This window comes from Semicossyphus pulcher, unplaced genomic scaffold (genome assembly GCF_022749685.1).
Source record: "Semicossyphus pulcher isolate SPU_LCO1_2020_fin unplaced genomic scaffold, fSemPul1.0.p SCAF_5, whole genome shotgun sequence".
Taxonomy (NCBI): domain Eukaryota; kingdom Metazoa; phylum Chordata; class Actinopteri; order Labriformes; family Labridae; genus Semicossyphus; species Semicossyphus pulcher.
The window spans coordinates 22,957,746-22,974,096 of record NW_027211726.1 but is presented as its reverse complement, the minus strand read 5'-3'; the positions used below and the strand labels follow the sequence as shown (position 1 = coordinate 22,974,096).

Below are 16,351 nucleotides of genomic sequence, written 5' to 3'. Positions count from 1 at the left end.
TGTGAATGAGCTAATTTACCTTCCTAGAGGGAGATTCTATTTGTGGTGGTGACTGACTGCAGGTGAACTGCACTGAACAGTAAGCACAGTATACCTGCTACTTAGTGCTAAAAATAAATATCAACACAATAACACTAGCATTTAACTCACCGATAATCAGAAAGTTCCATAAATCCCACAGAGAGACTGATTATTTGTCCAAACTTTGAGTATAAAAATCCCGTAAAGGCTCCAACTACACAAACAGACGAAGTTCACTCATGTGGCTCCTATGATTTAAGGTTTAATATAATTAAAACGGGTATGTTATTAAAAAAAAAACGTTTTTTGTACCAGGCTGTAAACATGTTTATTTCTGCTGTAAAAATGGGCATTTTCCTATCTGTCATTATGATATTTCTTGTTTCCCGGAGCCTCAAGTGGCCACTCGAGGAACTGCAGTTTTTTGCACTTCTGCATTGACTTCATTTTTGAAAACAGGAGGTTGCCGCTTGGTTAATCCTGAAACAATAAATTGGACTCATTGTTTAGAGGTGTTCATAGGTGTGTTTGAAGGGCAGATCTTGGCTTGCTGTTTCCTCTTGCCTCCTGTCTTGATGCTAATCCAGGCTAACTACATCCCAACTCCAGCTCTGTACCTGACTATGAGACTAATATTAACCTTATATTGTCACTTTTCCAATTTTTTTTCAAAATGCTGAACTATTCCTTTGAAGATTAATCTATTTGCTTTGTGCGCTCCACAGGAAGGTCCGGGATGCCACTGGAGTCGATATCAACATGCGCGTTGGTGTCCATTCTGGGAATGTCCTGTGTGGCGTGATCGGCCTCAGGAAGTGGCAGTATGATGTGTGGTCACATGACGTAACTCTAGCCAATCATATGGAGGCAGGAGGTGTGCCAGGGTAAGATTTAAGTCATTGGAGAGGTTACTCTAAAACCAGGACGAGCATAGGATGTAGGCTGCTGTTACTTGCTGGAAACATTAATAAATACAGATAAGAGTATAAATATAAATAGTTTATCTCAGTGGCTGTTTTCATGAAATTTTATGCAAATAATAATGTTCCCGATATAAGCAATGCTTCAAAGAATGCTTGATTTTGATTCCTCCAACTGTAATTTGTGTGTGTTTGTCAAACTAGAGGCTTGATCCTGCAAAGTTGCAAGCTGTAGTTGGTAAATTAGAGAGGAAGCTGTGTTTCGGGATTTGACTAACACTTCCTGCTCTAGCTAACACAGTCATTAGTGTTGAGTTGCACTCTAGCAAGTCGGTGAATTACCATCGGCTCCACTGCAGTTCCATGTGGCCTAAAGCCGAAGTGAGCAAGTTATCTCGGGTTTTAGTGGAGGGTTGTCTCAAAGCGGCTTTTTCATTTTAAAAGGGTAACACTCATTTCTTGTTTGTTCTTTCGTTTAATTTATCAGCGTGAAATGTCACCAATCAGATTTTCCAACCTTAAAAAATATTCATATCAGTATCAGTGTCCTGAAATGAATGTTTGTTGAATCCAGTAAACCACCATTATAACAACAAATGTGATGATTCACCTGAGGGAAGAACTTATTGATTTGTTGCAGCAAGAAAAAGCACACTCAGATGAAAATATATATTTATATATATTTATATAAAGGTGTACTGCATGAGTAACTTTGTTTTTGCCCCATTACTAACTTGTTTTGATCAGAAAGTATAGACCGACATGTTATGCCCATTGCTCTAATTCTACACCATTATAAACATTTTAGACAATTATAGCCGTCTCATTCGACCAATCAGCTCTACATTTGTTATGTGGCCATTAGGTCTGCCTGCCTATGACGAACATGGGAAAATTGGTTCTGGTGGCAGCACGTTGTCTCACTGGGCTGCTAATGGTTTGTCTCCTCTTGCCTGCTGAAAGGTATCTGAAAATATGCCCACTGAAAAAAATATATTCCCATCCCAGACCTGCTCTGTTTGCAAGGGTAACAAACAAAGCTGAAAAATGAGAGTGGCAGGGCAGTGTAGTTATAAACCTGGAAGGTAAATAATTACTTCGATGCTGTCCATGGCACAATGTTTCAAGCTTTAATCCTCTCATCATCCATCCTCTTATTCCTTCCTGTCTCGTCCCAGGAGGGTCCACATCTCGTCAGTGACATTGGAGCATTTGAAGAGTTCATACAAAGTGGAGCCTGGAAACGGGCAGAGCCGAGATTCCTATTTGAAAGAACATGGCGTGGTTACCTACCTAGTCATCAACCCCAAGGTCAGATACCATTCACTTTAAATGGTTTTAAACATTCATATACAGTCAACATGTCACACTGAAGAGGTTACTCTGTAACAAGGAAGAGCAGAGGATGTAGGTTGTTGTTGCAAACATTCATAAATACAGATATGAGAGTAAGTATGAATAGTCCTTCTCAGTGGTTGTTTTCATGGATTTTATGCAAATATTCATGGTCCCAGAAGTTCAATTCCACTAACTTGGTGGTACCACCATGAGTTTGACATTTAATGTTTTCAGAGTATTGATTCAGAAATGACTGAAAGGTTAGCATACGTTCATAAAGCCACAACTTTTGAGATCATTGAACTTTTTTTATCTTGCAGCATCAAGTCAATTATGAATTTGTTTCAAAAGTTTGCTGTGTGACCTGCAAACTAATGACATTGTCACAGTTGAACTTTGTGTTTGGCACTTATGAGCAAATGTCAGCAGGGTAGGGGATACAGGATACACATACGCATACAGAGAATTAATGAAAAAAAACAGGAACATTAACACAACAATAGATTCCTAACTTAGCTTATTGTATTTTTCTGTAGTGATTAATGTTACTACAGTCTTCCTGTTAAATGTCCCCTTCCATACGACAGAAAAGAGTGTTGCTTTTAAAGATAAATCAGTTTGAAACATGATCGATTAGCTTAAAAATGTGTTGTCACGAAACTGAAATAAAGGTTATTCGATTTGCTCTTGAAGAATTGATTAGACATATACTTTTTTTTTTTGCAATAAGGCATTATTTATGGTCAAGTTGGAATATATACACACTCCAGTTGTTGGTCTGCAGCAGCAGTAGCTGTGTTTTCGGTCAGGATGACATAATGAGCCTTAATGTGGAACTATAAGCGTCTATTTTCAGCACACTGCTTCAGAAATGTTTCGATTTGCAGGTCAGGTTAACACAAAAGATCCCACGCCACCTTTTCATCCTGCCAAGAACACAGTTTTGACAATATAAAGTTTAGGAAAATAAGTTTGTGTGTAGTTAACCAATGAAAGCATGTTGTCAAATCAACAACATTTCTAAAGGTGTAAAGTCAGCTCTCCACTGAGTTGAAAATATGTTCCGCTTGAGGCAGTGTGTGTGTTGCCTGCAACATCTTCCAGCTCGTCCTGTCAAAGCAGGACATAAAGGGTTGGTTAAGGACTTTTAAAAGAGCTTCCTCTTTTGTAAACTTTCCGCTGAGAACATCTCTATGTAGACTTTACTTGCTGGCATTCAGTCCGTACTCCTTGTTTTTGGCTAGAAACTGAAAAAACATGCTTAACAGTCCTCTGCCTTTCTAATCCCTCCGTTACTTGGCCAAGATGCAACCACCCCCGTAAATATCTGCGGTAAGGCCTTCTTTTTTCCCCCTTCAGGCAACTGTGCTCACTATCTATTTGCTTCATAGACCTCAGGATTCTCAGTGGCATTTCTTGGCTGAAGAAACAAGGCCTTTATGCTTTCCAGTGAACGTTTGGAAAATCTAATCAGTGACGAAAAAAGTCCTCGAAAAGAGTCCTCTAATTCTGCTTCTTTGGCTCCTCTTCTCAATTTCATTTTCTGATTTCCTCTCCAAAGAGCTTAAAAGAGAGTAACTTCACATAACTCTAATAACTAAAAGTTGTGTTCATAACTGAGCATGTTTTGTTTGATACTGTTCTGTTATCATCAGTCTAATCTATTTACATGTAGATATATGATGTACATAGAAATATAGAATCTGTAGGCACTGACGTGGATTTTAGGGATGACAAGTCTTCTGGTTTCCATTTGTAGTACGCTTGTAGTCTCAGTAATATTGACCAAGCATGTATCAAGAGCTATCTGCCAACAATTTAGCTTCTTCTTAATCTCTATAAACAGACATCTGCAGCAAGTTCAACTAACATTGTGTTCTAGATCACAAATTCAGCTTGAGATAAATTCCCTTGGCGCGTGTCACGAAAGCTGTTCTGTGTTCAGATTTCCAGACGTCCTCGAATGCATCAGAAATGATTGATCCAACCTCCGTTCAACAAATAACCACTTTAAAAGTTGTTTTCTTCTCCTCTTGAGGACAGACCTGACAAAGCTTCATTTTTACTTTTTACAAATCTGCATCATGATGTTAAAATGGTTGTTAAAAGGTAAGACCCGTTAATTACAAAAACACAAGAAAAAAGGTTTCTTTTTCTGTAACAATGCAGCACGCCGAAAAGGAAGTCTTGACTGGAAGTCGTTTATTGCTAACCGCTGGCTACACGCCTGGCATGTTCACTGTTGTCCCCAGAGGCTATATCGTCTTCAGACTACAGCCGATGGGATCTGATATCAGTCAGAAAGAACTAAAAGTTAATTTCATGAACCTGTTCTGACATCTTTTGCCGAACAATTATGAACACATTTGACATAATTTTTCAGGTAATGTTTCAAAAATCTATCCTGAGGAGTATATCTTACTCCTCTAGTTGTACATTTAAATTGAGGGGTCACTTTGACAACCATACAAGCTGCATTTTATCAGCTGGCTTTTTAATAGCACTCTCAGGTCTCTGTAGTGTGCGTTCCATGAGAGTTACGCACTCACCCTGTTGGCATATTTTCAACCTACCTTTTTTAGATTTTGCTAATAACACATGAATGAATGAAGAGTGTAAACACATGAGTAGACAGACCTAATTTACACCTGGTGTTTAAACTGCATCACCTTGTTTTGTTACATAACATAACATAATAACCTTTTAGGAAATCACGTCATCAATACACAATGCTACTCTGTATCCTCGAGGTGTTTGTATTGCAGATAGATTTTTACTATCCATCAGATATTGGAAAAAGGCTGTGTGTGATCTGTGCCATTTTCAAGTAGGACTGAATGGATCAAGGCCAAATATGGAGCATGGGTCGCAGGAGGTGTCATCTCCACTGTCATTGTCATTGATTGTCACTGTCAGAGCTGCTCAGTACACCCGCAGGAAATGAACACTGACATTACAGACAGTGCTCTATTTCAGTTCTCATAGGCGTATATGCTCTGTTTGGTGAGTCACAACACCTGTCTCTATCAGCAATTAATACACAATTCCAGGGGAACAGAACAAGAAACATTATCCGACCATCACTAGATTTAAACGTACATGTTTACACTTTTCTGCTGTATGGCCTAATGCGGGGCAATGTTTCTGTCAGCAATAAAGTGGTCAACACTCAGCATACATACCAAAAGTGTTTTGAGGAGCTTAAAACGTCACAGGTCACAGACGTCAAGAGCTGCTAATTGACCACTGTTCCCCAAGTACCAAGTCCTTTCACACCTACTGACTATGAGCCCGGACTACTATTTATCTTGATCAAAAATACAACAAATAATAATAACAAAGCCTGCAACACTTTCTCAGTTAACCCAGACTTTTTGCTTCAGGCTCTGTGCACGGTCACAGAAAAAGGGGCGTTTTACACATCATTTGACACTTTCATCGGCTGTCAGACTTTTTAAATGAGAAGATGATTATGATGATTAAGTTATTACAGTAAAAACCAACACTGCTGCTGCAATAAGGCAAGAGAGGAATGCTACAGAAATGTATTGTAAATTAATGTAGGCTTATTGATTTGACCTCACGAAACAATGTCAGTTCGTCCCGCTTATTTCTAATGCAACAACTACACAAAGTACAGCTCTAAGACTGTAACAATGATACATATGATTTCAGTAGCCTAGTATTGCCAAGAACTACAGTTAGGTCAGATACTTTCACTTCCTAAAAAAGCATGAAAATAACTTTTTGTCCAAATAGAATTCAAATTCATTTATTTATTTGATTGTGATAAATACCTTATACTAATACTAATCAATTTTATCATCTGCAATTTAGCTGCAAAACCAGCCGTGTAAAACAGATTTGGCAGGAAAACATAAAAACGTAGTCCATTGTGCTTAGATGCTATGTCTTCATCGTTCTTTTACTGTATGGACAATCTGCTGGCATTTTACCTGAGCAAACAGGTAAAACGAGAAGGGGGAAACTGGAGGGGGTTGTCACATTATATTCATAACTAACTGAATGCATATAAGCTCCGTGATGCGATGCAGTACGTGCTACTGTAACTGCATGGCTTCGTTCTGTCTTTATTTGCACATGGCTAAGTTCCAAAAGTTTCCTTGTACACATAACTTCAGCTGAGGATCTATATTACCCATGGAGAACATAGTCAGGATTTATTAATGAACATATACTTTTAATATCTCTTCTAACTGTGCTACCATGTTACATAACTGTTACCTGTGACCACTGTGGCCACTTCAGCAAAAGTTTTATAATTTCACACTGTTGGGTGTCATTAACTCACAACAGAATGCCAATGACCACCTGTGTCCTTCTCTATCCCTGCTGGTTTCCGCAGACTGAGAGGCACAGCCCTCTGTTGGGCGTGCGCTCTCGTCCCTCTCTGGATGGCGGGAAGATGAGGGCGTCTGTAAGAATGACGCGATACCTGGAGTCTTGGGGCGCTGCCAAGCCCTTCGCCAACCTCCACCATAGGGATAGCATGACCACAGACAATGGCAAAATCAACACAACTGTGAGTACAATGAGGTGCTCTCTGTCTTACCCGCACAGGTGCAGATATCAGTCATTGATAGATGAATGGTCTGGTTCTGTTTCAGGACGTTCCAATGGGGCAGTACCACTTCCAGAGAAGAGAAAGGTGAGCAAGCGAAATCAACGCATTAATAATCCTGACACATGTAATCACATTAAAGGTCTTCCCTCCCTTTGATCCTAGGTCCAAATCTCAACGGAGGAGGTTTGAGGAGGAGCTCAATGAGCGAATGATTCGCACCATCGATGGCATCAACTCGCAGAAGTATGCATGTCTGCTGCACACCTTATGTCGGCAGCACTCTCTACAATCACTTCACACAGTCACTTAAGATAGAATGTCCTCCCAGTACTAAGTAATAGAAACATCAAGTCAGCATACACACTCACACACAGTTCTCTGATTATGTTGCTGGAGTTTTATTAACTGAACCATTATGACTTGCAAAAACCTCTTTATAAATCAAATATAAAATAATCGTAAAATAGTTCAAAGTTCGTTTTAAGGGCAAAAGTTCCTGATGCAAATATACATTTTTAGAACATTAGGAAGGAATTCACTAAAACATTGTGGGGCTTTTGTGCCCGCTAAACCTGTGCAAATGACTTAAAAAGACTCCACCTCATTGGTTGATTGCACCCCAGAGTGCACCACAGACCAAACAGTGTCTCAGTGTCTTTGAGTTGTTACGCAGACATTCATTGCAAATTTGGCCCCTTTCTATGCAAATGAACCTCGCCAGCATAATTCACAAATGCCAGCGCTAACAGCACCGCGCAGTTACAGTGAAAATATTACCATATGCAGAGAGCTGGTGGTAACTGTGGCGCAGTATTATAAGGGCTGTCACACTCAGTTTCCACTGATCAGGACAACAATTCTCCCTTTTGTGTGATCAAAAAATGTATTTGTCTGTAAATACATTCTGTTAATAATATATTTTCATTACCATAGTCAGGAGACCAATCAGTCAGGGGCTGTGCGTGGCTAAACCCCGGCTCACGGGCACACTTTGTCCACTAGTGTGGAGCCTTTACGCAGGACGGGGATTATTATATGGACAAGCTGCTGTTGTGTGCTCTTAAAAAAAAAAAAGAAGCTGCGTAAACTAGTAAACACGTGTCCATTCTGGACTTTACAAGTTTAAAGAACTACCCCCACCTCTTCCTGCTCATCATCGATTTGTGCATGGAGTTGAGATCCGTCAGTCTGCGCTCAATTTAACGCCTGTGAGCGCAGCACCGCGCAGCAGAGAGTGGAGGTGCAGACAGGTTCTCTTCACTATCATACACAAAACAAGAGCAAACTGCACTTATCTGCAAAGCTTTATGGACGTGTTTGTGCTTAAATATCATCGGTGCAATTTGCTTTGTGAATCGGACCTTGAGACGGAGCAAATGATGCGCAATTTATGGTGCTATCAGCCGCCGCAATTCATTCTTAGTGAATTCCCCCCTTAGATTGTAGATTGCTGTTATTTCTTACTTGTTTGGGTTCCTTGGCATTTTATCTTGCATTTGACATAAAAAGTAGCAATGCTTCTGAGATCTTAGTATTTTCAGTGGAAGTTTAGATACCACACAACACAACCAAGAACGTGGTCACTCTGTATGGTCTGAGTCTGAGTCTGTTTCACACTTGTCTCCAGGCAGTGGCTGAAGTCTGAAGACATCCAGAGGATCTCACTGTTCTTTCACAACAAAGCTCTGGAGAAAGAGGTAGGCGAATGCATACAAAACACCAACCAGCATTGCTCACCAGGGAAACAGATCAATAGAACTGTGTAGTTCAGTGAAACAGAAGTCATTAATTAGGCAAAATAGCCTTATAGGACATAGATTATCCACTTCATATTCCTTACTGCAGCCTTATACTTAGAATCCTATATTCTTCTCATCTTCTCTAGATTTGAGCTTAACATGTTTTACTGTTGCTATGTTACACATCCTCGTAATGTTCTATCCAATTTTCCAATTATTTTGCCCTTTCTTCTCTCTACAGTACAGATCCACAACATTACCAGCCTTCAAGTACTACGTCACCTGCGCTTGCCTCATATTCTGCTGTATATTCATAGTGCAGGTCCTCGTCTTGCCCAAGTAAGTCTGCAGCCCATCACAGAATGTACACTGCACAATCCCCCCTAGCATCAGCACACTCCAGCTGTGGCAGTCAGTTGATGTGAAAAAGCCATTAGACGCCAGCTGTCTCGTCAGCAGGACCACACTGAAATTGAAGAGGGAGGGGGGCAAGAGGCAGAATGCTAAAAAGCAGATCGAGATGAAAGGGTACCATGTCTGCTTGTGATTATAGATCAGGTGAATTAAAGTGCATCATCTCTTTTGTGGCGGGGAGAGAAATTCATGGTCATGCTCATTTACTTCCTCTGAGAGCCAAAGGCGTAATTCAGCGTCTGAGAGGCCATTGATTGTCTATTTCACCTCTGTCTCTCACTCCCTTAATCTTCACTCAGTTTGTTGCTCTGCACATTTAGACATGACATCATCTGTTTGATGGCAGGGATTCTTAAAACAGCCACACTGTGTTCCTCCTTTAAAAAAAAGTAATACATGGACATGGACATGATTACGAAGCACATACAGTATGCAACTGTGCCATCCACAGTAATGCTTACTCAATGTAAATGGATTGCAGGTCTGAGGTAGAATACATTAGAACCTTCATTACATTTATTGGCCTGGATGGCACTGCAGAGAGACAAGAGGCGCCAAGAGGGATTAAAGTAATGTGTGTGTGTGTGTGTGTGTGTGTGTGTGTGTGTGTGTGTGTGTGTGTGTGTGTGTGTGTGTGTGTGTGTGTGTGTGCATGTGTGTGTGTGTGTGTGTGTGTTGCAGAACTGCTGTGCTGGGGATCTCCTTTGGCTTGGCATTCCTGCTGTTGGTGTTGATCCTGCTCCTTTGCTTCGCAGGTCACATTCTGGTGGGTCTGCATGGATTTACCAGTAAATACACACATAGATGTACACGTGCATACCAATGACTGTATATATAGATGGACGATGCGTCTCCATCTGCTCTCATTGTACGAAATTGATGCCAAAACAGCCCCTGTGACAGGCGCTGCCATCTTGCGATGGTGACGTCATTTGGAGCCAGAGACTACAAAGTAGAGATCGGCGGGTGAAGCGGCCGTAGTCACTTCCTCTAACCAAAACACACACTTAACTTACCAAAAAAACAGCAAGGATCCCGCACGGCAGCATATTTAACAGCAGAACAGCTTCTCTGTGTTGGTCAGAGGTTAATGTTCACAGGTATGGAAACTTCAATGTCTGTAGTGATTGTTTTTATCTTCGTCAAAAACCTATAGAAATTCATACAGAATCCTTTTATTTACAGCTTAAATGAGCCTAAACTTTTATGTTCTAGTACATTATTTCAAGTTTTCTCTGCAAATCTCCCCATACGGTCTCTTATGACTGTGTAAGCCACTGTTTCAATAGTAAGCAGCTGACAAGATACCGTCAGGCCATTCAATAGTGAGTACAATCACAAGATCAAATATCGACCTTTCATACATTACTTTGCCTCAAGGTTTTGCTTTTAACTGTAAAACTACCATGAAAATGAAGAAAAGGTTAAAGTTTTGCTTTGCTCGTCTCATCTCTCAGGTTCTTTCTTCTGTTTTTATCTGTATTTTGTGACATTTTGTCACATTTTTCAGCTTGTATGAACTGGTCCATCTTTTACCATCCTTCACACAATAGTTCTTCGATCGATTCACTGCTGTTGTTTGTTATCCTACTCAAGTGGAGGGATGGCTGTTATTTACAAGCTGCTACAGCAACCTGTGACAAGTGTGTCATGGAAGATCAATACGTGTTTTCTCATGGAAGAGCCAATTTTCCTGCTTCTTGCTTGTTGGAGTATACACTCAGGAACTAGTGCATGTTCTTATAAATGGAGAGTTTTCAATAACCTTTGGTCTGCCTTGACCCACATATCAGCTTCACAAGCTGCTTTATGATGGGTTAGTACTAAGCATCAGTTAAACACTGAATGTGTTTTCAATAAAAGCTGCTGTGGTCACCACTGAAAGACTAATGAGAGGACATGTCTTACACACGCAAGTTTCTGCTAAATTTCTATGTTCAGGGTGTTTTGTGTAAGTAATAACTAATGCGGCTGTGGTTTAGTGGTAGAGTCGGCCATCTCTCAATCGAAAGGTTGGGGGTTCAATCCCTGACTGCTACAGTCACATGTCGAAGTGTCAAATTGCTCCTGGTGGCATAGCCATCATGTATGAATGGGCATAGGTCTGATTGGAGATTGGCACTTTAGGCCTTTGCCATCAGTGTGTGAATGGGTGAATGTGACATGTAGTGTAACTACATAGACTAGGTGAAAGACTAAGGCTAGACTAAGACTAGGGGAAAACCTAGTATGTGGCTGACTGCATCGGGTCAACGTGCGCTTTTGTGGCACTGGAAGCGAGGCGTGTGTGTGACGGCTGCGGGACTTGTTCATTTTCACTTGAAATGCATGGAGATGGATGAGTCTTCACAATGCTGGCGTGACACGTGCGTATCTCGCCCGACTCCCGAAAATGTAGGGAGGGTTGCTTATTTTTAGCGCAAGCCACGTGCGGTTCTCGGTCAAAATGCACGGTGAAAATGAATTGTGATGAGTCCTACTGATCTCTGACAGCAATGTTAACATCTCTTCCTGTAGTAAAAGACACAGGCATGGAAAGTAAATAAGGTCAACACTTGCGGTATGCTTTTTCAAAGTAAAAGCCCGATCTGGAATTCTGACTCCCCTTGTTTGTACACAATGCTTTTATTTTGAAGTGTTTCCCGGGCCGTTGTTGTTGTTATTTTACTTTATTTGACTCTGAAAGTACCGTCACTCACTCACGCAGTCAAATACAGACCCATGTGTAGGGCTGACCCCGGCAGTCAGCCAAAAAGCAGCTTTGCAGTTTAAAAAGCAGCTTTGAGTGGTCACAAGACTAGAAAAGCACCATGTAAGTACAGTCCATTTAATGAAGCATATTATACTGAAAGAATGAGCCCTGTTCATCTTTAAAAGAGTGTTTTAAAAGGTTATCAAATAAATGTATCCTCAAAGCATAATCACAACCACCAGACAGGAAATCTGCTTTTTATCTCCATGTGAATCAAGTTTACATTTTTATTTATCTACATAGTACTAGTGATCTGATCAACAAGAATGAGAGGTTTAGGTCTATCCACTGCTCCTCCTTTATTTTTGTTCAAATCATTCTTTCTGCTTCTTGGCATCCTCAGCAGGGAAGAAAGGGATCCATCTGCTCTCTAACCTGGTTCCCCACTTCCTCACGCATCATCGTCACCAATAATCCTTGGCTGCGATTGGTTCTCACCATGACTACCACTGCTCTCATACTGGTGATGGCCGTCTTCAATATGGTAAGAAGGATAAAAATGTTGTGGCTATGGTTGGTCCGCTCATGTATTAGGTGACCTTGGGGCAGTCTAGCTTACTGCAATAGTACTGTGGGAATGAACGGGCATTTGATCATATGATTTCATTTAGGATTTAATTTTAAAATTGTTAAACATTTCAGGAAGTTAGCTTTTAATAAACTTCCAAAATTCCTGAGAAAGTGCTGCTGATGTTTTTAAAAACAGTTCTTTCTACTTATTTCATAAATATTACACCAATATGAAAGGGTCTTTGTTAAATATATCTTTGATTTCTTGCTTCTTCTTCTTCTTCTTCTTCTTCTCCTTGAAACCAAAAGTAACACTTTAAGTGATGTATTTATCTGTATATTACAGAGCTAATGCATAAAGCATAAGTTGCTGTTAGCCATCTTTAGTTGTTTCATTTACATCATTTATGCAACAATTGTTTGTTTTTTTCTACTGTCAACCTGATTTAACTGCTGACAATGTGAGTAATTCATATTTTACAGTAACATCTCTGAGAAAGTCAATGAGAAGGGATTCACGCATATGGACTCAAAAACATGTATGAAAAAAAACAGACCACTTAACTCTGTTAATCAGTTTAGCACAAATCAAATCAATTTCAAAGAGAAATAAACTGCATCAGAAGGCAAGTCATCCGCACAACTCATGTGGGGTAGTTTATTTTGGTCAAAACAAGAATTCAATACTATTAGCCCTGCATTGATGACCCGTTCTTTTTTAGTGAACAAACAGATGAGAGGATTGACACAATTTTTATATTTTAAACCTTCTCTACTTTTCTATACTCGTAACACATGAATGCATCTCACTTATCTTTGACCTCTAATTAAAGCACCTGTGAGGAGTTTTTATCTGTTTATGAAACAGACTGAACAGTCTGATGACTCTATATGAGCTACAAAAGCAAACCAGACCATCAGCAACAAGATTGATTATTTCTACAGTATATAGTTATTTTTAATGCCTGAAACCACCGGCGGGGGTTGGTGTCAGACGGGGTGATTAACTGCAAGCTGCCTTTGTTTACATTTTCCAGGGCAAAAATTTAAAGTGAGTGATACATATGACTGTTAAAGAAAGCAAGATGAGACTTTTTGTTAAAAACCACCACTTAAGCATGTACAGGACAAAATCAGCAAAGAGATAAGAGGTACGGCTTTGTCCACAGGGAGAGCCAAAATCGACACAAACCAAAAGTTCCTCACAGTAGCTTTAAAGGAACTGCCCTTATATTAAAAAGGTCTGCGCTATACTCTGATGCCTTGTGATGCAGAACAGAGAAGGTGTGCACATACTAATTAGCTTATGAACACCTCGTTTAAAAAAAATAAATTAAAAAAAGGAACCTTGCTTTTAACAGTAACATGGACTAAACAGAGACATTTATATCACTTTTTTTTTTTTTTTTTAATCAGTGGTAGTTGGTCTAACTTAATGCCCACCATCTTTTCTGCTTTGTCTGTCAGTTCTTTGTAGAAGATCCTGGAGGATCTATGGAGGAGGTCATGACAACTACACCGCCTGTGAATATGACTAATGAAACCCTGTTGGACTACATGGAAGAAAACATTGAGGAGAACAAATTTTACCTGCCAGTAAGTACAATAGGAAAAGATCAACAACATGTGCTGGGAAGAAAAAAGATAAATGTGTCAAATTACTGACCAACAGTATACAGAATCTGCTATAAGGAGTTAAGAGCTATAAAAATGTGTGGTCATACTAATTCAACTTTCTTAACACAGTCAAATGTAACAGCCACGGAAGCGTCCTAAACTTTAGATGTTTTTAGACATGTTGAGATCATATGATGGTGTGAAATATGAATTGACTTCCGCTGCCAGGCATTTGCTGCAGCAGCCTCTCTCACTGTTCACTGTTGCAAAGATGTGTCTCTTTACTATAATGGAAACAATTGTTAGATAGACAGCCATTTTTTTCAGTTTCACAAGTAAACGTTTATACAGTTTCAAATCTATAGAGAGGAAAATGTAGATTCACACCAAACAAGAAAGAAGACGTTGACTGTCGTCACAAGTGGCGCTAGGTTGTCTGACATGTGGGGTATTAGCTTAAAGCTTTCAATTATTGTCCTGTTTATCTTTTATGTGCAAAGTAGAGGCCCTCTTACACTGTATAGAAATAAAAAAAAATGTCATTTGTTTCTTTCTCTGTTATTGCATAAACAAAATGTGATTGTTATATAAGACTATTGACAGATTCTCCTGCCAGTATGCAAACTCTACTTCTGCCCTTGCTTCCTAACAATACAGTATATTGGCTGACTCACCACCCAGAGCAGCAAATTACTGAAAGCATTTTGCGTTGAACTAATGCAGCTCAATTTCTCCTTCTTATTTTTTTCCTTGATACTTATGTTGACTTATACAAAAGTAGTGTAGTAGGGTTATCTTTCACTAAGGTCACACGGTACATCACCTGTGTCGAATCTTTTTCAGCCATGTTTCTTACTCACTTTCTGTCTCTAGTACTTCATCTACTGCTGCATCCTGGGCCTGGTGTCGTGCTCAGTGTTCCTGAGGATCAACTATGAGCTGAAGATGGTGGTGATGCTGGTTGCCGTTGTGATCTACAACATCATCATTCTCCAAACACATGCCTCCCTGCTGGATGGATTTAGCAAAGCACTGTACAAAACCAGTTCTCTTGATAGGTACCTGCAAACTGTGCTGTACTGTGCGCACACACACACAAACACACAGTATCTGCTATACGCTATACTATATAAGCAATAATGAAACAATGATTAGGCCCACCTAGGGTCAAAGCTATCTGTTTAAAAGTCTCCAACCCCCGCTCTGACCCTGCCGCTGGCTCATTTTAGTTGAGCAGAGAATATTGAAATGACTAATGAGACTGAACCCTGGTTTCTTGAGGGAAAGAGCACTGCTGAGGTAGCAATATCCCACATGACTGTCGATCAAGTGTAACCCCTGGGGAGGAAGGTGATGAGTGGCAGAATGAGATACAGCATTAAGTCTCATGGAGCTGAATTCATTTTTCACATCTGACTGACAGCTGGAGCCTCACTGCTGAAAACAAATCCATTATGCAAAAAGTTTTCAGAGCAAGACTGAAGGAGAAACACCTGGAACGGAATACTTTTATCCATCTATCACATGTGTTGGCTTTATTAGCGTGAGGAGAATAATTTCAGTGCCAAAGCACTGAGAAATATAAAAGAGGATAGTTGTGAAGTAATGAAATTATTTTATATGGGTTCATCTCTGAATGTAAAACATAGTTGATACATGCCACCCACTAGAACAGGGAAAAATTAATTAACAAATTAGCTCAGTAGAATAGTAAAATCTTGCAGTTATTTAAGATAAATTATTTTAATATCCCTGGGTCACAGATATACGAATATGGTTGGAAATGCACTTTCCTATAAAACAGCGAGGCACTATAGTTTTTAATAATTGCCTCTCAGACAAGAGGAAAAAATGCACTAGTTGCGGACTGTTTTCATATTTGATGCATTAGTGAATATCTATGGCGTCAAAATGCCATTTGTCACACTGACTCTAAATAAACAACAGTACCAGTGTTTATGGTAATTCAACAACATGTCACCCAGTGTAACAGACAGTGTGGCTCTTTCATTCTTTTACAATTATACAAAACAAGGAATGAGCCACACTGATGAGGAACATGTGAGATGAAACGCCACAAATAGAACATAGCGCCCCAAATTTTTGATGGGACTTGTTGTTCATATCAATAGATAATATATATAGATATACAGTATCAATAGACTTTGAGACCAGATGATCAACATTTGATTCTTGTATTTTCTCTCATCCTATGTCAGACCAGGAGTGCTGAAGGATCTTAAGACGATGGGTTCTGTGTCTCTTTTCATCTTCTTCGTCACCCTGCTTGTCTTAGCAAGACAGGTCAGTAAACTTTACAGTCAGTCATTTTCGGAACGAGATTTGGAAACAAGTTAACCTACGTTGAAAGATTTGCTCAATTCATGTAGGTGTTGGTGCAGCCAGCCTGGCCAACTGCCTCCATCTCCTCTGTGTCCACCCCACCACTTCATCT

At 39.9% G+C, this 16,351-nt stretch overlaps 1 protein-coding gene across 2 annotated transcripts in view; it reads left to right on the top strand.

Annotated features, from left to right (window-relative positions):
- Window positions 1-16,351, top strand: part of adcy2b (adenylate cyclase 2b (brain)) — a 43,289-nt gene that overhangs the window by 19,740 nt on the left and 7,198 nt on the right. Inside the window, exons 8-19 of one of the 2 annotated variants that reach the window (XM_069681262.1) lie at window positions 747-905; window positions 2,120-2,252; window positions 6,646-6,822; window positions 6,908-6,948; window positions 7,027-7,107; window positions 8,492-8,561; window positions 8,845-8,942; window positions 9,699-9,783; window positions 12,116-12,253; window positions 13,747-13,875; window positions 14,770-14,954; window positions 16,116-16,200. In XM_069681262.1, coding sequence (XP_069537363.1) covers window positions 747-905; window positions 2,120-2,252; window positions 6,646-6,822; window positions 6,908-6,948; window positions 7,027-7,107; window positions 8,492-8,561; window positions 8,845-8,942; window positions 9,699-9,783; window positions 12,116-12,253; window positions 13,747-13,875; window positions 14,770-14,954; window positions 16,116-16,200 — 1,381 coding nt within the window. Of the gene's footprint in view, window positions 1-746; window positions 906-2,119; window positions 2,253-6,645; window positions 6,823-6,907; window positions 6,949-7,026; window positions 7,108-8,491; window positions 8,562-8,844; window positions 8,943-9,698; window positions 9,784-12,112; window positions 12,254-13,746; window positions 13,876-14,769; window positions 14,955-16,115; window positions 16,201-16,351 lie in introns of both variants that reach the window. The other variant, XM_069681261.1, reaches the window with a different exon arrangement.